General features: G+C 50.2%; 8 protein-coding genes across 8 annotated transcripts; 6 read left to right on the top strand and 2 right to left on the bottom strand.

Moving 5' to 3' along the window:
* Positions 1-1469: 1469 nt before the first annotated feature.
* Positions 1470-1806, bottom strand: AKAW2_81069S (uncharacterized protein; the record flags this gene model as incomplete). The annotated part of the gene is made up of 2 exons (XM_041682160.1): positions 1470-1635; positions 1700-1806. The coding sequence occupies 2 exons, from the start codon at positions 1804-1806 to the stop codon at positions 1470-1472; spliced, it is 273 nt and encodes a 90-aa protein (XP_041549030.1).
* Positions 1807-4972: 3166 nt separating this feature from the next.
* On the top strand, positions 4973-6647 carry AKAW2_81068A (uncharacterized protein; the record flags this gene model as incomplete). Its single annotated transcript, XM_041682159.1, has 2 exons — positions 4973-5086; positions 5169-6647. 2 exons carry the CDS (start codon positions 4973-4975, stop codon positions 6645-6647), a joined length of 1593 nt encoding a protein of 530 aa, XP_041549029.1.
* A 906-nt stretch (positions 6648-7553) lies between these two features.
* On the bottom strand, positions 7554-9749 carry AKAW2_81067S (putative cholinesterase; the record flags this gene model as incomplete). The annotated part of the gene is made up of 1 exon (XM_041682158.1): positions 7554-9749. One exon carries the CDS (start codon positions 9747-9749, stop codon positions 7554-7556), a length of 2196 nt encoding a protein of 731 aa, XP_041549028.1.
* Positions 9750-15217: 5468 nt separating this feature from the next.
* AKAW2_81066A (YdcF family protein) lies at positions 15218-16039 on the top strand (the record flags this gene model as incomplete). Its single annotated transcript, XM_041682157.1, has 1 exon — positions 15218-16039. One exon carries the CDS (start codon positions 15218-15220, stop codon positions 16037-16039), a length of 822 nt encoding a protein of 273 aa, XP_041549027.1.
* Positions 16040-16925: 886 nt separating this feature from the next.
* AKAW2_81065A (uncharacterized protein) lies at positions 16926-18060 on the top strand (the record flags this gene model as incomplete). The annotated part of the gene is made up of 4 exons (XM_041682155.1): positions 16926-17552; positions 17609-17647; positions 17700-17901; positions 17957-18060. The coding sequence occupies 4 exons, from the start codon at positions 16926-16928 to the stop codon at positions 18058-18060; spliced, it is 972 nt and encodes a 323-aa protein (XP_041549026.1).
* A 96-nt stretch (positions 18061-18156) lies between these two features.
* AKAW2_81064A (uncharacterized protein) lies at positions 18157-18429 on the top strand (the record flags this gene model as incomplete). Its single annotated transcript, XM_041682154.1, has 1 exon — positions 18157-18429. The coding sequence occupies one exon, from the start codon at positions 18157-18159 to the stop codon at positions 18427-18429; it is 273 nt and encodes a 90-aa protein (XP_041549025.1).
* Positions 18430-19057: 628 nt separating this feature from the next.
* On the top strand, positions 19058-20647 carry AKAW2_81063A (putative sugar transporter; the record flags this gene model as incomplete). The annotated part of the gene is made up of 1 exon (XM_041682153.1): positions 19058-20647. One exon carries the CDS (start codon positions 19058-19060, stop codon positions 20645-20647), a length of 1590 nt encoding a protein of 529 aa, XP_041549024.1.
* Positions 20648-21682: 1035 nt separating this feature from the next.
* On the top strand, positions 21683-23086 carry AKAW2_81062A (uncharacterized protein; the record flags this gene model as incomplete). Its single annotated transcript, XM_041682152.1, has 1 exon — positions 21683-23086. One exon carries the CDS (start codon positions 21683-21685, stop codon positions 23084-23086), a length of 1404 nt encoding a protein of 467 aa, XP_041549023.1.
* Positions 23087-24886: the final 1800 nt, after the last annotated feature.

Below are 24886 nucleotides of genomic sequence, written 5' to 3'. Positions count from 1 at the left end.
ACGTCTAAAGGTGCCAGGGAATCATTCTGGACCTCATACACCAAGTCCTGGATAGGCTTGTTGATGATAGCTCTGTCGATAGCCGAGAAGGGCGCATGGTAGTCTGGCGATAGCGATGCAAATCGAGCCGCCCGTTCCCTCCTCTTGAGGTCCCTGTAAATGATCAGTGAGCCGTCGGCCGAGTTGCATGTGGGTTATGTAGGACTGCTTGGGTCGCTGCGTGGAGGCATCGGGGTAACTTACCGAATGCGACGGTACGTAAAGTAATCAAAGGGGGGAAGCATCGTGTGTCACCTCCTTAGGAGTCTGTGCAGAAGCCCAAGGGGGAGGACAGAGAGAGACAGAGAGAAGGAGAGCAACGTTTCGCGCAGCAAAAGAGATCCGTCACAACGCAGGGGGGCGCCTTCCTTTTATTGCGGGGGAAGCACCACACGTGCGGAGAAGCCCGATAAGCTAGACCCGCTGATAAGCGCTCTCTGTCCAAGCTGACTTGTTCGCTTCCGGTGCGGCGTCGGCTGAGCTGTTCGAGCTTCCAATGCATCACAATAAGCTATGACAGTCATGTCTAGATACACCTGGCACCTGTTCGTTATTCACGCTGTTAACTTCGGCCTGTCGCATTCCACTGAGGATAGTTAGTCAATGCAAGAGCTTCCTGGATGACAATATGAGATACAACACGTGACTGATACAGAAGCGGCTGCCGGCGCTTGTGTTGCCGCATTCGGCAGGTCCATGCGGATAACAAGCTTCCTAGTATCATTCAAGTAATAAACGAAGACTAGACTGCTCCTACACAAACTTCTTATCTCCTAGTCTTGTCTAGTCATCTGCTACTCGACACTTGCCATTAGTCTAGTAAGCGATCCGCTTGTCTCGTACAATTATAAGTTCAAGTCGGATCAGTCGGCTCCCAACACTGCCGAAGGTCGATGGTCTAACAATACGATAAGATATTCTGTGCCTCAGGGAGTCCACTCGTTTCATTATTTGGGACCATAACAAGGACCACCCAGCATCTTCCAAGGAGATTCGAGTCAACGTGAAGTCCATCATGTTTGATCATTATAAACTCAGCCGCACCTAGTAGATGCCGGAATGTCCGCGAGCATATGCCGGGTATTCTTCTCCGAAAGCCAACCTTGAACGCCGTATGATGAGACTAATTGTACAGATGAGACCTGCTCGTTCATATCCAGCCCAGATGTCGTATTCACAGTATTCCTTGCCTTTCCACATTTCCGCTTCCCAACCTCGATTTCCAGAATCTCCGCCTTTCACTTTCAGCCGAGATGATGAGATGGCCCCAGCACAGTTTCCTTGGGAGAATCGAACCTTCAGTAACGTTGAAAGACTCGTACTTCCGCCTTCTATTGATAATATCGCGACCAATGTTGCATTCAAACACCAGTGAGCCACAGGGTATTCGTTGTTGATTTGTATGGGCCAATGGAGTTAACACTTTCGTCTCACATCGGCACTGTTTCTGTTTCAGGCTTGAGCCAGTTCTTCGATTTCAGCCACAAGATGACGACAACAATGGCCGCAACAATTATCGCTACTATGAGAAAGATCAAGATGCCACAGATGAAAGTCCGCCTTCTTTTCTGGCGTTGGGCCTCAATCCAATGATCTCTGCCGATTTTAATTGATAATTAGCCGGGTGAACTATAGTGTCACACGAGGAGCCTTGACGTACGTCCAGATGGTAGGTTTCTTTGGTCCTGTTTCCGTCTTTGCTTCTTCGTCGAGGTGCATAGCGGCAGAGAAGCGTTTCCAGAACGCCGGGTCCCGGACAAGTGCCATGATCACGCTGCTCCACTAGTTGCCAGACATGGGGTGCCGCAATTCACTGGTTTCAGAATAAATAAGGTGTCCGTGCTGTCGATTGAAGGGCCGTACGATGGCTCAGCCTGGAGCTTGGAGGCGTCAAGGATAGTAAATTTGAAGGATATCAACAAAGCTACGTTGACACAGTCAACCACAATATGAGCGGTAATGTACGCTTTCGTTTACGGCTGGAGCGCCAGCGAAAGAGAGTGAAGTAGAGATTGAATCAGTCTAACAATTGAAGGCTTCACAAAATGGACTAGTTGTGACCTCCCGAACGACCATAGAACGAGAGACGTCAACAGGGAGCGCAAACGCGGGTATAACAGGGATTAAGAAAAATAACAAAAGCTCAAGCCAGGATGGATCAGGGACGATCGAGGGCATTATTGCTGAAAACCAGCAGCATCGGATGCTGGACTCGTTGCAATGCTGCCGTAGAGATGCGTGAATTCCAAACAGCTCGGCGGGAATGACGGGCCCGGGCCAGGGTCGGCGCGGAATCTGGATCGGCAGCACGCCGCCCAATCACAACCACCGGAATCTGACAGGTCTGGTCCTGCACCCAATAAAACGAGCATCTTCGGCCCACGGTTCGATTGAATAAGGTACGTGGTCATGCCGGTCGGCTTGATCTGGACAGGCACGAGCAACAAGCATGGCGACCCGGTATTTCGATGCCTATCAACAAACAATTCTCCCAAAGTCCAGCCGCGTCGCAGCAGTCTTCCCAGGCTAGGCCAACGAGGCCAAAGTATGTCCCTCAATATTAAAGGTTGTCCCGGTACTTTGAGAGAATGCTGCAAATTATTCCTCGAATGTCTCCAAACCTTGATTTTACTCACATTCTTCGACTGTCCGACTCGCAAATGTTCTGCGATCTGATCTGGCTCTTCAGGTATTGATTCAAGAGGCCTTTCATGAAGAAACTCCAGGGCCGAAGAACAAGATTACAGGCATGGACGGATACTTCGACTTGTGCCTATTCAATACCTCCAATTTCGTGCCTGAACACTGGGGACCATGAACTAACTGCCTTGATAAGCCATGGTCATCCAGGACATTTCGGGATAGCAATAAGTACACTCACAGCATCTATGTTTGAATCATCTTGGAGCTCATGCGACACCCTCATGTGCATGCATGATTTGACTCTTATAGGCCATGTGCACAGAGTGTACACACATACTGGCAAGGGCGGCCGGCAGAGAAAACGCCCCACCCACCATTAGCCAAGCCAAAGGCTTGTCTACTGTCTATTAATAGGCTCTGCAATGGGAATTATGAGTCGAGTAAGGGGACAAGCAGTTTCATCGTTACCTTGTCTGTCCTTCGTGGGGTTGCTGTGAGGGACCAGTGGCTGGCAGCTATGTTGATTCCATTGGCTGGAACTCAATTATCAGAATTGAGCTTACTCACTGCGAAACTAGTTGGGCCACCTGGCATTAGGGAGCCTGATCCTTTTTCACTGGTGCCTTACTCCCGTATGGCATAAGGCAGGCATTAGCTTAGATCGGTGTTTCAGCGAGGACCATGCTTATCATGAAGGTGTGAAGGAAGCTGGATCTACTGGACCGCCTCCTATGCGTTCACATTCATCCTTACTGCAGTAAGTACTAATGCATGTAATTGTGCTTCGCTTCCTTGCATTTATCCCGACGAGATCTTTTACCACATTTGGCTCTTTGGGAGAAGATATCAGTAGTCTCGACGCCTAACTACAAAAATAACCAGTTATTACCACAAAACACGCTGACAGACCTAACGGAAACGTATCGAGAGTCTTCTTTCCTTCTGTTTATCATTAACGTGAAAATGTGATATACAGCATGGTAATCGGCTCGTACCGAAGGGACACTTGCGTGTGGGAAGACTTGGCATCTGAGAGACTCGAGGTATTACTCAGGGTGGCTGGCGGAGACCATCATCCGAAGATGAGCCCTGGTGATAGTGGAAGTAATTCCAGCGGCTTGTGGCGCGGGCCTGGGCTACGATCCAGCCGGTCCTGGCACCAGCGAAGCCTGCGCAGCGAGCAGGTGGCGCAGGAGCTGGTCTTGCTCCATAAGGCCCGGCTGCCCGGACCATACCCTTTGGGAAGAGATGTCTTTGGTGGCATCGTTGCATACGTGCGTGCTTCTCCTCAGTCATTTCAGAGATGATAGAGTTCTCTTCGTGGATTTGAGACAGGAGGATTCAGCCAAACTTATGCACATGCCATCAGACATCTTTTCCAGCAGTCCTCGGCAATCTTCCTGTAGCACTTTTAAAGATAACCCGAGACGGGATTATTGGAGGATGGGAGCATGTCTTCGCCTATTAGCGTTTGTTGATCAGCTCAAATGAGGGTTGGATCATGTCATATCATTCTAATGTGGGCTCGAAATTGTGGTCACGAATGATGCTAATCTAGATCATGTACCTCAACCGAGGCCAGCAGGTGAAGATGGTATGGAGCTCTGTTGCTTGGATCAAGCCAGCTGTATCAGGGATAGGGGTCGTCAGAATGTAAAGAAGTCAGTAGATCAAGCCCGCCTGGAATCTGTAGTCAAAGAGCAGTAAGAGACAGTCTCTCTCATGGGGGGCAACCCCTCCAACCCAACCCATCATCAGGTGATTCCCACAATGGCGAGTGACTTTTTGGCGGAGGAGGGCAGACCGGAAGTCAGACCTTCAAAACCTTCAGGTACCCAAAAGCGGCCTCGTGCAGGGCCCCATTTGGCTTTCTGTCGCATACAGCGCCAGCATGGTCCGACGCCAATAAAACGAAGGGGAGCAGATGAGGCGGATTGAGTTGGCGTGTTGACGGTGCCAGCAAACGAGTTGACATCCTTTGGGCTCCCCCGCAGTGGAGCCAGTGCTGGATGGGTGCCTGACCGCCAGGCCGAAGCCTTGCGCTTGACAGGCCACTAACCGCCCGCGATCACGCGTCTTCACTATGCCTTGAATGGCATGAAGAGCTGCTGCGGCACAAGGTGCAGGTGCAGCACTGCACCTCACCAAAACTAACAAGCGCATTCCCAGCCTCGTTCTTCAATCCACCTTCTTCAACCTCCTTCTGTCCCCCCATTCTCCCCCCATTGATGTCCCCGCTGTCCTCACTGCCGTCTAATGCCTCTACACCGGGCCCCATTCTAGCTCGGCCATGTTTTCCGCCCATGATCATCAGGGCCCGAGTTACTGGGGAGTGTTGATCAATGCCGATAAGAGTCCGGCCCCGCTGCTGGAACAGCTGTGCCTGGAAATTGCCCGCATCATCGTAAGTCGCGAATCGGGGGAGCTTTTCCTGAGTTGCTGCGCACTATGAATCCAAGCTTATCTCCCATTGTTCGCGTGCGAAGACATCCTTCGACGACTACGCTACCGCCGACCTCACTCCAGAACGACTGGCTGCTTTTTATCGCAAGGTGGGCGGCAACTACGACGTCCTCTTTCTCCAGACCAAACCGTCCGCGCTCTCCTTCATCTACCAGCGCCTGGGATGCTTCCATAGTATTCAGCCTACTTCCGATCCTTATAAACCTCCCGCCATTCCAGCTCTTCAGCCGAATGGCTTCGTGCGATGGCAGACCATTCAGCTTCTTCTCGATCCGGACGAGCATTGCCGGTACCTCCAAAACGCGGTCGAATTGTGGGACATTGAAACTCCGAGTGGGGAGTTCTTTCCCAAACAAATTCCGCGGGAGGCTTTTCCAGACAGACCAGACCCGGAAATGGTAGAATGGCACGAGTCGGTTAGTCGACGCTTCGAACTCGATTACATTAAGCGAAACATCTTGCGTGCATCTCCACCGAGCTTTGGCACCTACCATTCTCATTTCTCCAACAAAGACATTCCACTCACCAGGGAAGAGACCAGCCTCCCTCCACGGCGTCGGTCGTCAACACATCGCCCTCACCTAGTCCCAGAGGAACCTTCCCCTCCCAGTAGGCACCAGAGGCGTCGCAGCGGCGAGTACCCACCGCCCGCCACCCGTCGGGTTCAGTCAACATACTTCCCCCGTGCACCAGACGTTGAGGCGCCTCGCCGAGCTCCTTCACCTCCCATGTGGACCAAGTCTGCTCCCAAACCAAGAGGTCGCGATCGCACTCCGGCGTATTCCCGGCCTGTCAGTCCAAATACATTGCCTGGGAACAGTGCATCCGATGCGTCATCCGAAGATTCTGGAGGTGCAGTACGCCGCGCGTCTCCCAGCGCTAGTCGACACCATCGTCATCTGCGTCCAGATACTCCGCACCATTCTCATGCACGCCGTCATTCACATGAATCCTACGCCAGGAGACCCGAACGGGCATTCTCCCCGGATGATCAGCGACGATACATGCACCGGGACATGTACAATGCTAGCTCGGCCAGACCCTACGACTCGGATGGTCCTCGTCGGGCACGCTCGTCGAGGGTATATGCCGAGGAGCCGGTCCGCCCTCCCCGGACTCCAAGGCCAACATTCCGCGACCACGTGTTTACCGATTCCGCAGCTGTCCCGGTCAACCATGAAGTGCCGGTATACACGCACATGCACCCTCGATACATGAACAGAAATGGCAGCTATCCAGTCCGACCGCCTCCCCCACCCGACGTCGACATGCGTGCCGGCGATGACGGCCGACGGAGTTACAGAGGACCTCACGTCAACCCCAACGCCTCTGGTTTCAGTAACTCGGCAACTCCGGAGCGTTCCCGCTACCCCTCAGGCGGATATCGGCCTCAGAGATGGGCCAATCCGGTACAGCCATCGCCAGCCCGAGGAATCCCCGTAGGAATGCCGGACATGGAATATCCTCCGAGAAGCCGACGGTCCACTATGTACGACCGGTGAACAATCCCAACAACCTTTTCTTTACATCTGTCAACAAGATTGATCACTCCTCCTCAGAATCACACCTCTAAGCACGACAACAAAGACTATTACCCACCTAATGAATACACGTTACTCCAGACTACAGTACTACTACGCTACAAAGACCAAAGAATGACACCGCGCAGAGCCATTATTGACGACAGCAAGAACGAAGCGGGGTATGGAATACATGAATGACAGGCGTTTTACTTGCTTGGGCGGTTTTCTGAATGGCCAATACCCCACATTTGATGATAATGCTACGTGCTACGATATGACATGATATGATGAACTCACGGACCCGATGGCGGTCGGCTATGTTACGATTAACGACGATACGAGTATTTTTAGAGAGTTAGACGGAGTTCTGCTGTTTCTTTCGCGGTCTCTCACTATTCTCTCTGCTGTTTTATTCTACCTTATTTGATTCCATGGGTCATCTTTTCTCTTTTACCTCGTTAGTATACATTACTTACTATATTACGAATATCAGATAATTCAGATTGTTTCCCTTTACCAAGAGGGGTTTTGATATGTTACTAGTGGTTGTTTGATCGGTAAGTATTTAGCTATGGCCGATGTTGTCATTAACCATAGCATAGTATTTGGGAGCGTAAGATGTGGGTTGCGAGAAAGGAAGCTTTGCATTTCGCTCCCGCTTAATCATCCTAGAACTGAGTACATTTCCACCCATTCCTGCTCATTGAGACAATGCAATGAATTTTAGCGATATTGAGCCCTTTCAAATTATAGATTTACATTCATATTCCTCGACTCCAGCATGATGCTTCTACCGCTATATACATAATACCGACACTTCCGCTTCCACACGTCATAATATATACTAAGTATCCACAGTATATAGTCCTCTCCATCCCCACACACTCAAACAGTAAGATTAGCCCTCTGGAAGCTAAACCCAAAGTCCTCAAACACAGCACACTTCTCCGTAACACCGGGATTCATCACAATCGACGGCGGCATATCGAGAACACTCACATTTCGCTCCGCGACCTCATACTCAGACATGTAGTACCCACGAGGGCCAAAGATCTGGTAAGTGGATGCATAGGCGGGTCCACGAAGCTTCAGCATGTCCAGATCGGGATTGGGATTGCGGGTGCGGAAGAAAGAACCGAAGATGTCGTTCATGAGACGTGCATGCAGGATGTCTCGCTTGTTGTAGTATGGGGAGACATTCTTTGTCTTGCTGTTGAGAGTGCCCCAGGCAGGAAGCACATCTGCGGAGTGGCATGTGGCGTTGAAATCGGTGTTGGGGGAGCAGATGCTGGGCACATCTACGGTGGTTTGCACGTGGCCGTGTCGGACTTCGACTTCCCAGAGGTGTGGGAATGCGTGGCGCCCGCCGTGGCGGAGGAGGTAGGCTTGTGGGCAGGTCCATTCGCTGTGGGTGAGGGCGTCCGCGACGGTGTTTCGGACGCTGTCCGGGTCTGAGGCGTTGAGGGGGAAGGCGTCGGTGGCGATGAGGGACTTGATGAGGGAGGTGGGGTAGGCGTAGCTGTAGACGAGTTTGAGAGCGGCTTCGCTTGCGCCTAGGTTCGGGACGTATTGATCGACGTAGAGGGCGGCCTCGGTGCTGACGGTTGTGAACATGGTGGGGACGCGGTTGGGGAGTTTGTTCGAGGCGAGAAGACGGTAGAATTGGTCGTCGATGATGCCACTGTCGGTGTCGTCTACGATGGGCATCAAGGGCTCGATTGATGCGAGGATCTCGGATGAATGTAGCCAATCGCTGGCGATGGTCTCGGTGGAGGCTGTCATGGCCGCTTCGAACTCGGTAGTGTTGTCGAGATACCGGGTTGCCGGAACCGATCTCAGGCAGGAGATGAGGGCGGTTTCTGATGTGGTGCTGTTGCAGCCGACAGCCCCTGCGATGTTGGGAGTAACGATCTTGGTATACACCTCGCGGGTGAACCAGGGAAGGTCTACGGGGGCGGACTGCACAATGGCACCGGAGAATAGGCCATGGGCTGCAGTCGAAGAGAGTAGCGCAATGACACTCTGGCCTCCGGCGGATTGGCCGAAGATTGTGATATGGTTTGGATCTCCACCGAATGCTTCGATGTACTTGTTGACCCACTTCAAGGCGAGGATTTGGTCGCGTGTGCCGTAATTGCCCGTGGTGAGGTTGCCCGTGGTCAGCCACCCTAGAGCACCGACTCGGTAGTTGACTGTCACAACGACGACGTCGTTACGGCTGGCGAAATTTCCTCCATCGTAGTCGACCATGGATGCGGTTCCACTGGTAAACGCACCACCGTAAAAGTATACCGCGACAGGCTTGCGGGTGGACTTTCTGTCATGTGAAGAGGGCAGGACAGGAGAATAGACGTTCAGGTATAGACAGTCTTCCGAGATACCGCCGTTGTCGAGTGTACCGAAGCCTGAAACTGATTGAATGCATGAGTCCGCCATTTCAGTCGCGTCGATCTTCTTGGGACCTGAGTACGGGCGTGGGGGTGCGAATCGTAGGTTTCTGACTGGCGGGTCTGCGAAGGGAATGCCTAGGAATCGAAACGAGCGCCCATCGCGATAGCCAGTCATATGGTAGTCATCGAATGAGATAGAGATCTTTGACTTGTTCACGGCTTCCCTGTCCTTGTCGGTAGTAGGAGGCACGCTGGAGGTGCAAAGGGCAGGCAGTTGTCGATCACATGGAGCGAGAATGACTTGCCTACGGCTTTGGGAGTATGCCTGGCAGCCATCGGGCGAGCCTTTGGCTATCCAAAAGGAGCTATTCGCCTCCACATCCTTCGTGTAAACCAGATAGTCGAGCTGGTACCCTAACTCTGTGGCGTTGGCGTGGGATACATCCTGTAGCGGATAGAGGGCTTCGCCAATGGATGCACACCGAGATTCTGCACTGAGGTATGGCAGTCGGTCGTAGACCAAGACTGCGGCGGTGCCATTGTTCCCTGGGCCCAAGTTGTTATACTTCAAAGCTTGGAGGGTGCCCAGAGAATCAATGCTGGGGTGGGTTCTTGCATCTGCTGGCGGAGCTGGGGCTGCCAAAGCAGAACCAAAGAGAAGCAAAGAGCCCACGATAAACTGAAGCTGCATTGTCACAGACTTTGGCTACCCAGTGCACGCAAGAACAAACCACCAGGAAAGGCAGCAGCCCGGTTTAAAACCTTCATCGCTGCCAAGAGAGGTGGCCCAGAAATCTGGGCTTGGGGCCATCGGTTATTCGGGATGGCCGGAAGAACAATCCTTTGAGTCAGTCGAACGACAGAAACTGCCATAGATGGAGCATACACAGCCAAATCGGTACTGGCGGAAGCTGGGGTGCATTGATGCCAGAACTGCGGAAGCTGGGGCATCGGTTGTTCCTGAGAGAAGATTCCATTTATCTAGCCGAGGCAGCCAATATGAATGGCTCTCTCGGCAAACAACCACCGGAACCTGCTTCCTTGGCACGCGGCTGCCAACGGTTGATCAACAATGATGACTAGAGGTGTGGAGGCAGTAGGGAATCAAGGATCGTATGAGTTTGAATGGAAAAGAAGAACGAAGAAGCTCCCTCACCGGAGCAATCAGCCAGGCTACTGATTTTCGCCGTTACACTCTCACAGATCCGGCTTAGTGCCCTAGCCCTATATTCTGGTGTGCAGCTAATAGCAACGACTCGGATGCGTGATTAGAATGATGTGGTACCCATTTACTAAGTTGTTGATCGAAATCTAGCATCGTAAGTGTTATGTATCTGTGCTTATTGGAAATATTTTTCTGTCCAAGTGCATAAAAGTTGTGATATTGTTGTAGAATCTCCTAGGATAGTATCGCTCCTTCGCGTTGTATAGTAGCGGTGGTCCAAGTACTGGCGCTGATACCGTAAGCGCCAAGTACATCGAACTTCCTGGTGCATCATTCCACTAGTGCACTTCGGTGGGATATGAATGACTTGGACACCTAATCAACTCAAACTTGTTAGCTCGCCAGGTTCATGTGTTCCGAGGTTATTGAAAGCCTTCACTTTGTGCTGCCAACCGTAGGTGTAAGTGCATATACGAAAGTGTGTTTTTGTGAAATGCACTGATCCATTTCGTAGCGATCGCACGGCCAATCCATGCAATATTGCCTTTGCAAAGGCATCCAAGCGACAGGAAGCCAAAGTGTTTACAAGTATGGAGAGGACTAGAGTAGTGTCATAAATTAGGTGATTTTGCTACCGACAAACATGAGTCGTAGGGACACACCAATCAGTCCAGTGTAACCGTCCATGTGGCATATGAACCAGACTAGTAGCCTTGAGAATGAGAGTATCTAGAAGAGAGCGTGACATTCGATAAGTAAGAAAATCATCTGGGGAGGTAGTCTCAGATGACAAACGTAAGGTTCAAGTGCAGTTGACTAGATGGATGAAGAAGTAGAAGAAGAAATGAGAGTAATAGGTTACCCACATTCACAAGCTAGAGTCTGGAAAGATGTGGGAATAGTAAAGGTTTAAATTACCCTTTGAAGATAACAAGGACACCTACCGTAAAATATCATCGCTAGAACTAATAAAGATAAGGTGTGCTTACTTCCTAGACTCTCCAGGGCCAGAGGCAAAAAAGCGGGCTACAATAGGCTTCAGTATACATGGAAACATTGTCAACAACAAAGGTAGCGCACCGGGTTCACTTCACTGACTAGTAAGGATATATGGGGGAAAGTGACTCAGGGAAAGAACTGGTAAGAATCGGTGGGTCGGGGGACCAGCTAGTTTGCAGAAATGCACTGTATGTTACTTTCTGTAAAGTAGGAATAGAATATGAAGAGGGATAGGGGGAATATCAATAGCATTAATAGAAATAAAGGACCAGTATGAGATGGGGAGAGCCTCATGGGGTGCGGATGCGGGAAGACATGATATAGACCAGAAAGGGAAGGACCCGAATAGCTTCACCATCACCAGCATCTCACCACACCCACCATTCACGCCCTCCAAGGGAAACAAGGCCGCCAGAATCGATACTTGGGCAAATAGGCCACCCAAATTACCTTTTTCAGACAGAAAAGGGGAACAGACAAGGGAAGTTCTGAGACGTAAACAGTAACCAAACCCAGGGTAACCGAGTGGCTTAAAGCCGGGCCTGTAGTTCTGCCTGTCTCTTAGGCCGTGTAGAACCAGATACACTCGGGAGTCCTGGGTACGTCTCCGGGCATGGGCGAGCTGGCCCTTGACACATAGTACATAGCACGTAGGCTCAAGAACGTGCCATCGTCTTGCTGGAAATCGTCTGCAAAAACCGCACTAAGCGGTTTTCGTAGCCTCCTATGGGTTGGCAACCCATAGATGCAGGTGAGCTTTTTGCTTTTTTGTATAGATAGATATGTCGCCTATTTAGTTGCGCGGCTAGAGACGTTTGAAAGAAAGATGCTGGAAAAGATGCGAAGAGACTCTACTCTACCGGGAACATGTTTTGATTATTCGAGGGTTTGTGCCTGATTCAGGCAAACCTTTACAATTCACTGTTGGGGGTTGTATTTTTCCATGTCTCTCATCTGTTGTTGAATGCTTTCATTCAGTTACTGACGAATACTTCGGACCCAAATCCATTACTGTCGTTTGATCTGATGCTTAGATAAAAGGTGCTGGGTGACGGCTAAGATATTAGACGTAAAATGAAAAAGACTAGTATAACAGATACTGATCTCGGACATATCTGCAGTAATAAGATGATGCTTGAAGTTCCTGCAACTTACTAAATTGATCAAAGAAGCTGGATATAATCTACTTACAGAGCAGTTGCAGGTTTCATTTTGGACTGCTGGGCAAGAGAGGAAACAAATTACACAAGGAATTGATCCCCCGAACAAGAATGACTGTTGGTTCCGGGAATTGTAGAGGTTAGGGAGTTGAGAAGGTCAGGCGGAGTTTACCGTGTCTTCGTATGTTCGCATTTTCATTTTCTTATCCATATGCCATCCCTTGTGAATCTCCGACTGCAGCCTCATACTGATCCAAATGACCCAAACGCTGGATCAGCCCAGTTGCCATTTCCCAGCATTTTAATATATAGTTGATATGTTTGTCTTCTATATAGAACATTCTGTGCTTGGGTGATGAGAGTCGTAGGAATCCCAAGACGTAAAGGATTTAGAAACTCTGGCTCCTTGCAGTCGGGCAGCAGGACACGATACAAAAGGTATTGCTCTTTGTTCACTTTGGATCCTGAGCGCAGATCAGGCCAGGTCAATAATGTCTTGCCGAGGACATTGTATGTCTTAGCCGCTGCTGTCCACTCAGCCTTAATTTTGGGACATGTAAAAGGCATAATATAAGCAACTAAAGGGGCAATTATGATAGTGATAAGAATGAATGCTACTTTATATTTGACATTGGTATAAGAGGAAAAGAATAAAAAATGAAAACCATGAAGTATTGGGTGCTCTGTAGGAGGTTGTTGTCGTTACACAAGTAAATGCAGAAACTGCACAAGGAAAAAGGCGTGGGGGATAGTGCAGTAGAGGACATGGTCGTACTCACCCCCGGGTCTCCAAAGAACGGCTCAGATAAAGGCGAAGAAACAAATCAATTGGCGCGCTCTTCTTCCATTCAGAGCTGTATAGTTCGACTGTCTAATGACCAGCCCTGGACCATACATGCAGTAAAGATTCTTGCGTGTTGAGGAAGAACAAGAGAGAGAAGTACAGGAAAGTACTCTTCATTAGGAAAGAGATATGTATATTCTTCTTTCCCTTCACCATCATTTTCCATAAGCCTCCACCTCTGCCTCTGAATCTACCTTGCGCTGGTTTGCGCGGCCTCGCATAGCAAAAACTAATGCACTGAATTCAGAGAAGAGTATGGAGTCTTCCCGAGCTTCCTTTATATCTCAAGGAGATGAAGAGCGAAATGAGGATAGGCTTTCCCATCAACTGGCCTTGGTTCCGGCTCTAGAGCCCTAGGAACATACCACCAATTACGTCCCTTACCGTAAGGACATGTGAGATCCTCTTCCAAGTAAAAGGTACTATCGGAAGCCCTGATATTCATATGTCAGCAGAGGAGTTTTATCTGCAATGAGGTAAGATTGTTTTCAAGGAGCTTACAGAACGAAGTCAAGCCTTTGGTGAAGCATTGCCTCACGGGTCGCGCGATCATGGATAAGGCTAGCTATCTGACTACAGCGGGTTTTGGGCGACACTTTGCCAATGAACTGATCAATGTTCGCAAATCCGCGTATCTCAGGATAGGATTTTCGTAATTGACTTTTTCCTTGGAACGAAAAAAGACTGGTGGAAAGATTGTAGAACAAGTCTGGGGATTGTCCAACTACTCAAACTCAAACAGAATTACATGTTCAACAGACCTAAGATTATATATATCCACATGACCATCGGTAGGCACACATCCTCTAAGTTCCATGACTTTATCAAACAGATTGTCGAGACCACGGCGAACCCTCGAGACAGTTGACAGCATCGACAATGATCTTTGAGACATCGCGTATGTCTTGTGTTAATGTGCGCTTGATCTGATCTACCCCCCAAAAAAAGATTGTAGCCTTGTATCCTGGTACAGGTACAAGAGCGGAGCATGCAATTTTGAGGAGCGTGTAAGTGCTTTCTTTTCTGTGTGATGTGAGTTTGTCTCCGTCAGCGATGGTATCACATGGACAGCTTTTTGTGCAATAAATATTGTCAAGCAGGAGCCACGAGGCGTCTTATTTAACTATCAGCATCGAGAGTATAGTTCCCATACTATTTAATCAGAAGATCACTATATTCGATCTAATCAGTAAAGCGAACAGTTTGTTCGGCATCTCCCGCCTAACAGAGGCAGTAGCGGGAATAACTTTGTAGTAGCAGATAGTAATCCATGGGTAGAACTGAAAAGTAGTGGAGAGCACCTTTTCATGCTAGATGGACCTAAAGCAATTCCCGTGATCAACTAACCATATAATTTTTATTAGATTGGATGATTCATCAGAAGATGTTCCTGAAGGTTTCTATCCCTTCCTTTTGGGGTTCAAGCTACTATCAGCTGAGTTACTCACTCCCTGTCCAAGTAACTAACAACTAGTTCAAGAGCAGTGACTGCTGACCATCTGGAGTTTGACCAGGAAGTGGCTCACATGAATGGCAGGAAAACACCGTGTTTGTCATCAAGTGGTTCATATGTGGTCCAAAACATTAGGGAGACGAAATCGCGGGAAGAGATATTCAGGTGAAATGTATGCCTACAGTAGGCGTATCTTCCATACATTAATGGCTACTACATACCCATTCTATGGCATATTCCACATACATAGCAGGTCAAGTCTCGCTGAAAAAAACGCCGTGCAATTCTTGAGATTGATAAACAGCGAACATGGGAGAGAAGATAAATCGGGGTCTCGGGGTATTGATACCCCGCAAGAACCTGGACCAATCATCGTTCCAGGAAGAGGGTATGGCCGTAATTAACTAATCTTCAATTCCTTTCATCTGCCTCAAACACACGATATGCAATCTAAGCAACTAGTTTGAACTAGAGTCAACAGCTAGATAAATCGGCTAGCTACCAAGCTAGTCAGTCGGTGAATCCAGCAGCAAAAACAATGTCATCCTCATCCATCAACCCGGACGACATCAATCTGCTAGCGCAATTTCTAGCCCACGAACAAATCCCAGCATCATCCCACCCCCCAATCAATACCGACTGCATCGTGATATGTGTTTCGGCAGTGCTTTATCCCGCAGAGGCCGTCTTCAAACACCTGGAGCGCAACCTCCAATTAACTAAAACACTCGTTCTATGTGGTGGAATCGGCCACTCCACGCCTCATCTCTACGAGGCCGTATCGAGGCACCCAGACTACGCACACCTCGTCCCAGAAATTACAGGCAAGCCAGAATCTCACGTCCTTCATACCATCTTCACCCGGTGCTTTGATGCCACCTTCATTCAGAAATCCGGCTGCACGGTTCTACTAGAAGATAAGTCCACGAATTGCGGACAGAATGCCTTAGAAACACGGGCATTATTGGCAAGGAATGGTATCCCGGAACCTAAATCTATGATTGTTGTGCAGGATCCGACCATGGCTCGGCGGACGGTTGCCTCATTTGAAAAGGCGTATGCCCCGAGGCCTCCGAAGTTGCTCAGCTGGCCGATTATAGTGCCTCGAGTTAAGGTCGAGGAGGGTGAGTTGGTATATAATGATGACGATGGTAGTATGCCAGGGGTGACGGGAACATTGTGGAGTATGTCACGCTTCTTGGGTCTGGTTCTGGGTGAGATTCCACGGCTGAGAGATGATGAGCATGGGTATGGGCCCATGGGGAAGGGGTTTATTGGTCATGTTGATATTCCAGAGGAGGTTGAACACGCGTATTCTAGGGTCCAAAGGGGGATAGGAGAAGATTTGGCAAAGAGATAGATTGGTCGTTTTCAGGTTGTGTTGTGGCTGTGGTTTTACTATGGGGAATCTCGCGATCGGAACTGCCGAGATATCCACTAGAGACCCATTTCCATGATACCATATTGTGTGTATCAGACGCGTACTTACATAGAAACGTATTGTGAGTAGCCGGTTTGCTACGTATTGTGACGAATATAACGGTATATATTAGGTAACATATGGTACCATACGTAAGCAGATACGGCATCTCCCATCCGATGCACTTATTGTCTCTATTAAATCTTCCACCGAACACAAGCTTCAAAGGTCTGCAGGTACGTAAGCTTGAATCCGAAATCCATGGCCCTTGTCGATTGATGTGTGCACATTCCTGCAATCATGAGACTCACCAACGGTAGACCCTGACTCGTGGATTGCCAAGCGACCCTGTCGAACCGCTAAAGGGACTTAGTTCTTGACTCTTCGTCAGCTCCGACATGATCATCGCTGCAATATCCCCTTCGAAGTAGCCGAGCGCCCGTCAGCACTCGTCTCGAAGCCGGCGGGGTCCCTGCTCTTGACTCGATTTCTCCGTGAATAAGGAATTGCTCTGAAAGGCCTGAGCTAAAGCTTGACCTCTGATTCACGAGAAGAAAATGATCGGCATCGGTCCAGGAACGGGAAACCAACGGGACGAAACAATGAATCCAGAATTAATATCGAGAAACCCTGCCGTCTCTCACCGTCGTGTCAATCCTTGCAGCCACCTCATATGAGCTGAGGTGATAGGGGCGGCTATGGATTCTCCGGTGGGAGGAGCTGCCCTCGAGGTATGTGGCATACTGGATGCTTATAAAAGGCCAGCAGCAATTGCTGCGATCGGTTGAGACCAAGCAGAGAGACACTTGTAAAGTAGCTTCTCACCATGCCTGCTCTTTCCATCCTCGCTCTCGCCCTCGCCCCGTTGCTGGTCAACGGCCAGCTCTCCGGTAGCGTCGGTCCGCTCACTTCGGCACACTCCAAGGCTGCGACCAAGACGTGTAACATCCTGGACTATGGTGCTGTGGCAGACAACACCACCGACATTGGGTCTCCCCTCTCAGAAGCCTGGGATGCGTGCTCGGACGGAGGTCTGATCTATATTCCTCCTGGTGACTATGCGATGGATACCTGGGTGTCTCTGTCAGGAGGCAAGGCGACCGCCATCATCTTGGACGGTACTATTTACCGCACTGGCACCGATGGAGGTAATATGATTCTAGTGGAGAATTCTTCCGACTTTGAGTTGTACAGTAACTCGTCCTCTGGTGCCGTCCAGGGATTCGGATATGTGTACCACCGGGAGGGCGATCTTGATGGGCCACGGATTTTGCGACTCCAGGATGTGAGCAATTTCGCGGTGCATGATATCATTCTCGTGGACGCGCCAGCCTTCCACTTCGTCATGGACGACTGCTCCGATGGAGAAGTGTATAACATGGCTATCCGGGGTGGTAACTCGGGCGGCTTGGATGGGATTGATGTGTGGGGTAGCAACATCTGGGTTCACGACGTATGTACCACATCATACCACAATGGAAAGCTTCCAGTGCTGATTCATGTACCCAGGTCGAGGTGACCAACAAGGATGAATGTGTCACAGTCAAGGTAGGGCCCACCTGGTATGACCATCCCTAGCTCGGTTACTGACAACCCGCAGAGCCCTGCCAACAACATCCTAGTGGAAAGCATCTACTGCAACTGGAGTGGAGGTTGTGCGATGGGTTCTCTCGGCGCTGACACCGATATCACTGATATTCTGTACCGCAACGTTTACACCTGGAGTTCCAACCAGATGTACATGATCAAGAGCAATGGCGGTAGTGGGACAGTCAAGAACACCCTTCTTGAGAACTTTATTGGTATGTCTGGCCCACTCGAACTAGGTATATACAACCTCCGGCTAATGCGTTGCAGGACACGGCAACGCCTATTCTCTGGATATTGACAGCTACTGGAGCAGCATGACAGCCGTGGATGGCGACGGCGTGGAATTGAGTAACATCACATTCAAGAACTGAAAGGGAACGGAGGCGGATGGTGCCGAACGCGGGCCCATCAAGGTGGTATGCTCGGACACGGCCCCTTGCACCGACATCACCATCGAGGATTTTGCCATGTGGACCGAAAGCGGCGATGAGCAGACCTACACCTGCGAGTCGGCGTATGGTGATGGATTTTGCCTCGAAGACAGCGATTCCACCACCTCGTATACGACCACCCAGACTGTCACCACGGCGCCCTCAGGATATTCGGCCACCACGATGGCAGCGGATCTCACCACAGACTTTGGCACGACCGCGTCCATCCCCATCCCTACCATCCCGACTTCCTTCTATCCCGGCGTGACGGCGATCAGTCCCTTGGCATCGGCTGCCACGACGGCTTGAAATCGAGAATGATTCATTCTTCGCTACCCTTTGGCAGGGGTGGAATAGGTGAGGGCAGGTTTGTACAGTGTGTAGGTAGTTAACCAGTGAGTGAATGAGTAATTAATAACACATTTAACTGGCGGTGTATCTCTTAAGATGATTTCATTTCCTTTACTTCAAGATCTGCATCCAGAGGATGGAAGAATGCGCAATTTATGCATATATAATGCGTGATTGGCTGGCGATGAAAAGAAATGAGACCATCGGCCCTGCAGATCCCGCCATCTTAAGGTTTCTTCCGTGAGTTTTTCTTTGATGCTCATCTCATCCTCGTGTCTTGTGTAATCATCCATCATTAATCACCGAGCACATCCTCCTCCGCATCCGGAGGTCTTGTTTCTTGTCGCTTCTCTCCCTCTCCACTTCCCCTTCACTCCTTCTTCACTTTCTTTCACTCTCACAAAATGACATCTGTTTGGCAGCCTCACTGAACGAGATTCTGCTCCCGATCGCAAGTTGAGATGCGACCAGAAAATTGCCGCCGATAAGCTTCGCTGATTTCTGTCTCAACCCCGCAATTCCAAACCGGCCGGATCAACCCCGAGGAATCTATTCTTCAACTTGTCATCCTCACATCGCCGTGATCATGACGGGCGCATCCAAACCAGATGAGGCAGAGCCCGTGTTATCGACGCTGGAAGGGGCTTCGAACCCGCCGACGCCCAATGCTGCTGCTGCTGCCTATCGCTACAAGGCCGATCTGCTCAACCGCGCCATCCAAGACATCGGCATGGGCAGGTATCAGTGGCAGCTATTCGGCGTCATTGGATTTGGCTGGGCCAGCGACAACCTCTGGCCCATCGTCACCTCCCTCATCCTCGTCCCGGTGTCTTATGAATTCGACGTTGCCCGGCCGCCGTTACTGTCCCTGGCCCAAAACATCGGGCTACTGGCCGGGTCGCTCTTCTGGGGCTTCACCTGCGATCTGTTCGGTCGGCGATGGGCCTTCAACCTGACCATTGCCATCACCGCCATTTTCGGCCTGGTCGCTGCTGGCTCACCGTCTTTCGCAGCCGTGGGCGTCTTCGCTGCATTATGGTCCTTTGGCGTTGGCGGCAACCTGCCCGTCGACTCGGCCATCTTCCTCGAGTTTCTCCCCGGTTCGCACCAGTACCTGCTCACGGTGCTATCAATCAACTGGGCGCTGGCACAGCTCCTCGCCAACCTCGTCGCATGGCCTCTGATCGGCGAAATGACCTGCGCCTCTGCCGACCACTGCACCAAGGCCTCCAACATGGGATGGCGCTACTTCCTCATCGCAATGGGCGGCCTCGCTCTCTTCATGTGCCTAGCCCGGTGTCTATTCTTCACTCTCTACGAATCCCCCAAGTACCTCATGGGCAAAGGCCGCCACGAAGAATCCGTCGCCGTTGTCCATGAAGTCGCGCGTCGCAACGGTACCAGCTCCTCTTTATCCATAGATGACCTCCAAGACGACGGACCCATCTCCAGCAGCACCGAAACAACAACAACAACCACCCCCACCCCAACCAACGCAACACCCAACAACGGAGCCCTCAGCGCCCTCGATCATCTCCGCATGCGCCTCGAACCACTCTCCGCTCCCTACGTGCGCGCTCTCTTCCGCACCCCGCGCCGCGCCTGGTCCACGACCCTCATGATCCTCATCTGGGCCCTTGTAGGCCTCGGCTTTCCCCTGTACAACAACTTCCTCCCCTACCTGCAGCAAATGCGCGGGATCCAATTCGGCGACGGCTCAACGTACATCACGTACCGCAACTCACTCATCATCGCTGCGGTCGGCGTCCCCGGCAGCTTGGTCGGCGGAGTGATGGTCGAGATGCCTCGGTTAGGACGCAAGGGCACGCTGTGTCTCGCCACCCTCTCCACGGGCGCGTTTTTGCTCGCGTCCACGACGGCGAAGACCTCCAGTGCCTTGTTGGGGTGGAACTGCGCCTACAGTTTCACTAGCAGTTTGCTGTATGCGGTGCTGTATGCGTACACGCCGGAGATCTTTGAGACGCAGTATCGCGGCACCGGGAATGCGTTGGTCGGGGGCGCGAATCGGATTGGGGGCATCTTGGCGCCGATTATTGCTTTGGTGTCGAATATGGAGACTGCTGTGCCGGTGTATGTTAGTGGCGGGATGTTTGTGCTGGCCGGATTGTTGGTCGTGTTGATACCGTATGAGACGCGGGGGAGGATGAGTTTATAGTTGTTGTTGTTAGGGGTACAAAGTGTAGGTACCAGGATTAATTGGTTAGGGGTGTGTGAATGCCGTGCTTGTATGACATGGCAGGGTATAATAGGAGGTACATAAAGGGAGGGACCGGGGGGAGGAGGAGGGGGGAGGTACTTGTGATGATCATACTTTATGATGATATGAAGAAATATGATATGACATACATGCACATGAACTGATAGTATTTATCTCCTCTTGCACTAATAGTAAATAGTACATTCAGTTCACCTCCCTCCCAGCACTATCAAACAACTACACAACACTCTAAACAGATAATCCTAACTACCCAACAGCACTCAACCCCCCCACCCTCCCAAGAGCAGAAAAACACTCTATCCCTAAAAAGCCAATATGCATACAAAACCCATAATCCCACGCCTGCCTGCCTGCCTGCATGCATGCATACACGCATACACACACATAATGCACACGCACCCAAAATAGTAAATTGATAATTAGAGTTTTGAAAGTAAGACAATGAATGCAGCTTACCTAGAAATTATTTATGTCTGTTTCTACATGCTTGCGCGTACTGTCTGCTAGAGTAATTTACTACTTACCAGATATTAATGCATGAGAGGTAATTTGATGGACCGGGTCGTGGGGGTGTTTGGAGATGGATTAGGGAGTCAGTTAGGGAGTATTGGACTGCTTGATTGGGTTTTAGGCTGTGTATTGGGATTAGGATCATGTATTATTATATAATTGAGAGAAAGGGCTGAGAAGGGAGTAGGAGTACTTATGATAGAGTCACTAGTATCTGGGTTGCACAAAAACGCCTTTACATGTTCTACAAGCCACGATTTTTCGGATAAGTTGTCCTAGAAAGGACATATCAAGTCCGCTGAGATACTCCGGGTATCCGGTCAATGTATCACCCCATGATTCATTCAAATGAGTAGCTAGAGGCCTCCTAGCGGGGTATCTAAATACACGTAGTAGTCTCACTATATATTTCTGCCATAAGTTGACAGCACAAGTCAATCCCATCCCACGAAAACTATCACAATGACCCGCTACCGCAGAGCATCTAAGAAAAGACCCAGCCAATATGAAGATCTCAGTCGATATGAAGATGTCCTGGGCCAACTGCCCATGCTGCAGGTCTACACCCACATCTTACTCCTTTTCTCCATGCCCGAAGGCATAACCCGTGACGACATCGTATCTGACCTGATATCGGCTGTCGCCATGATTCGTGAGAAGGTGCCATGGATGGCTGGAAAGGTGATTAATGTTGACAAAAGTCCCGGTAACTCGGGGAGATATGTCGTTGTGCCTTGTCCGGCTCCTGGCCGGCTTATTGAGGTGAAAAACGTTTCGCGTGAGCTTCCACCGTATCAGGTAATTCAGCGATTGAAGGCTCCGAACTACTTGCTGGACTCCGATCTACTAGCACCCACTACGGCGTTCCCTCAGCGGTTCGAAGACTCAGAGGAGGATCCCTCCCGTGTGATCCGCCTTCAGGCGAACTTTGTCGAAGGGGGTGTACTTATCGATTTTGCGACACAACATAATATGACGGACGGCGGGGGAGTATTCGGCTTTGCCCGGCTCGTGGCTCAGGCTATGCGAGGGGAGAACTTCTCCAGCGATCTGCTGGAGAAGATAAATTGTGATAGACGCAATGTTGTTCCTCTTCTGCGTCCAGATGAGCCGATGCTAGACCATAGTCATTATCTGCGCCCTCCCGGTACAGACGTGCAGCTTATGGAGTGGCCAGAATCAGCCCAGTGGCATGTTGTACGCCTGGCCGCAGCTAAGGTGACTGATCTCAAGACACAGGCTACTCCGCCGCCCGGAGAGTCAGATCCAGAGGTGCTTTTCATCACAGGCGACGACGCTATCAGCGCGTTTTTCTGGAAGAAGCTCACCATGATGCGTCAGCGTCGCAATACGCCTGATACCCGATCAAGGTTCTCGCGTGCTATTGACGGCCGCAAAGTAATGGGTGTTCCAGCCGAGTATATGGGCGACCTTGTTCATAATGTAGCGACTTGGCTGACCTTCGGTGAACTGATCGACCTGCCACTGCACGCAATAGCATTGCACCTTCGCCGGGAAATGAATCGCGCAAATACAGCGTACCATGTACGAAGCTTCGCGACGTTTATTGCACAACAGCCGGATAAATCGATAATCACATATGGTGGGGCCTTTAATCCCGATACAGATGTAGGAATGTCGTCGCTCTCGCGGGCAGATATCATGCACCATAAATTTGGAATACTCGGCCGCCCCGACTTCGTACGACGACCTAACTTCTCGGGAAACCTATTACCCGGCCTGCTATATATTTTACCAATGCGGCCGGAAGGGGTTGTAGACATGCTGGCTTGTTTGACCGATGCTGATATGGAGGCATTGAGACATGATCCGGAGTGGAATCAAGTGGTTGAGTATATTGGATGAGCTGGCGGGGTCGCTGTTGTAACTCAACGATTGGCATTGGGATATCGGGACTTCTTGGACTTAGGCTGTTCAGCGCTAATAAAGAGAAAGCACGAAAGAACCTCTGTAATAGTATTCACAGGGTTCTGTCCCTTACAAAGGTCCAAGCAGCATCTGTAAAAGCCACTCGTCATGGTGTAGTTGCGGGTCTCGTGTTGAGAGAATGAACAAAAGGTAGATTGTAGATCATATATCAATATATAGCTATGTTTTTGTGTATGGGTAAGCAACTGGGCAGAGTAAGGTTTCCGGAATATGATGGTCCAATTCACCGAACCCCTCAGTTGGCGGACACTGGGTGACCGGTTCACTTCAACTAGGGCAATAGACTGCCGACTTGTCCTCCTGTGAGCGGGCTGAACCGCAAGGTACAAGGGGAAGTGAGGCGTGATGACTCAAGATTGACCGCACTGTTAGTTGTAGGTGAGCATGACCCTGAGGAATCAGTATGGGAACAAGCTCGCCCGCTTGTTACTCCCCGCCATACATATTCACAACATGTGGAGACTGCTAACCAATTGGAAGAACTTAAAAGCTGGTAAAGGAATAGCAGAATTGCTTGGTTGACGGGTTGACCGGCCAGATGGGCAACGTTGACGTGATAGAAGGAGGGTGTGCACCAAAGTGGTAGATGACATTAGTGTGATCGAACTGAGGGCTGCATGGTGACTGGCTGGAAGCGAACAGCGACAGATGCTAGATAGGGCAGTCCAAACTTATAAGTGTTGCCTTACAGCCGGTGGGGAGCAATAACCTGTTTGTAGCATGGCGGCCCACCATAGATTGCAGCGAAGAGACTTGCGCCTAATGGCCAAGGCAAGTTTGCTTCTCTGAAGGTTTAGGTTGAGCCTGTAAGAAATCCCTTCCGGATATCGATCCGCACCTACCATGATAATTCCAGTCGAACATGCCCAGTAGCTAAGTGGATGTACAACAGCGCCACGCTCCGACCAAAGATGCAGTGACGAACCGAATATAAAGCCACCAGATATAGTAATAGTGACGACCCACGGAAAAGTAGAGTCTCATTGTAGGTTAGGAACTTGCTCGTTCTAGTACTTTCTGTCTGTTCCCATATTCAGGCGTGTTAAGCCAATCACACAGTTGTTGAACACCCTTGGCAATTTCTCAAAATGTCCGAGAGAAGTCCTATAAAGTTAGCGGTAGCGGGTACCGAATGAACAAGACCCAGGAGTCTGGCGTCAGTGGCGCTTTCGCATATCCGAAACAGCAAATGAGACTCATAAACCTCGGAAGAAAGTGCAGATGCCAGGTTCCAGTCATATATTCAGTGTTCGGTACCAAACGTATTGGGAAGGTAACCCAGATCCCTAATGTCGCATGATAAAAGTTTGCCCTGATGCCTAAGCCTACAAAACCGGATTCGATTCAGCTGCCCATGGCTGTCCCTGATTCATGGAAACTTTATAAGTGTCAGAGAGATCACTTGGCAGGCGGATATGGCAAAGACGTATGTCAAAAGCGCACAAGGGCCATGTTATGCTAGGATTCAACTCCGACTACCGCATGGCATATTGGTTGACATCGTCGGTGCCGCGCACGCTCAGATCCCTCAATCATATATGGACCATGGCCGGGTATCCTGGGGAAGTTACGGTCACACTGACGTGCTTTTCAATAAAGTGGGTATTCTAGAAAAATGGAAGTAGATGATCCACTGCATCACCGTCATGGCCACAAGGTCATTGGATTTTATCCCTCAAATGACGCATTACGTGGTCATTCTATCAGATGTCAATC

Source organism: Aspergillus luchuensis, chromosome 8 (assembly GCF_016861625.1).
Source record: "Aspergillus luchuensis IFO 4308 DNA, chromosome 8, nearly complete sequence".
In the NCBI taxonomy this organism is placed as follows: Eukaryota; Fungi; Ascomycota; class Eurotiomycetes; order Eurotiales; family Aspergillaceae; genus Aspergillus; species Aspergillus luchuensis.
Note: the sequence above shows the minus strand (reverse complement) of the source record. Positions and strands in the feature narration are given on the sequence as shown.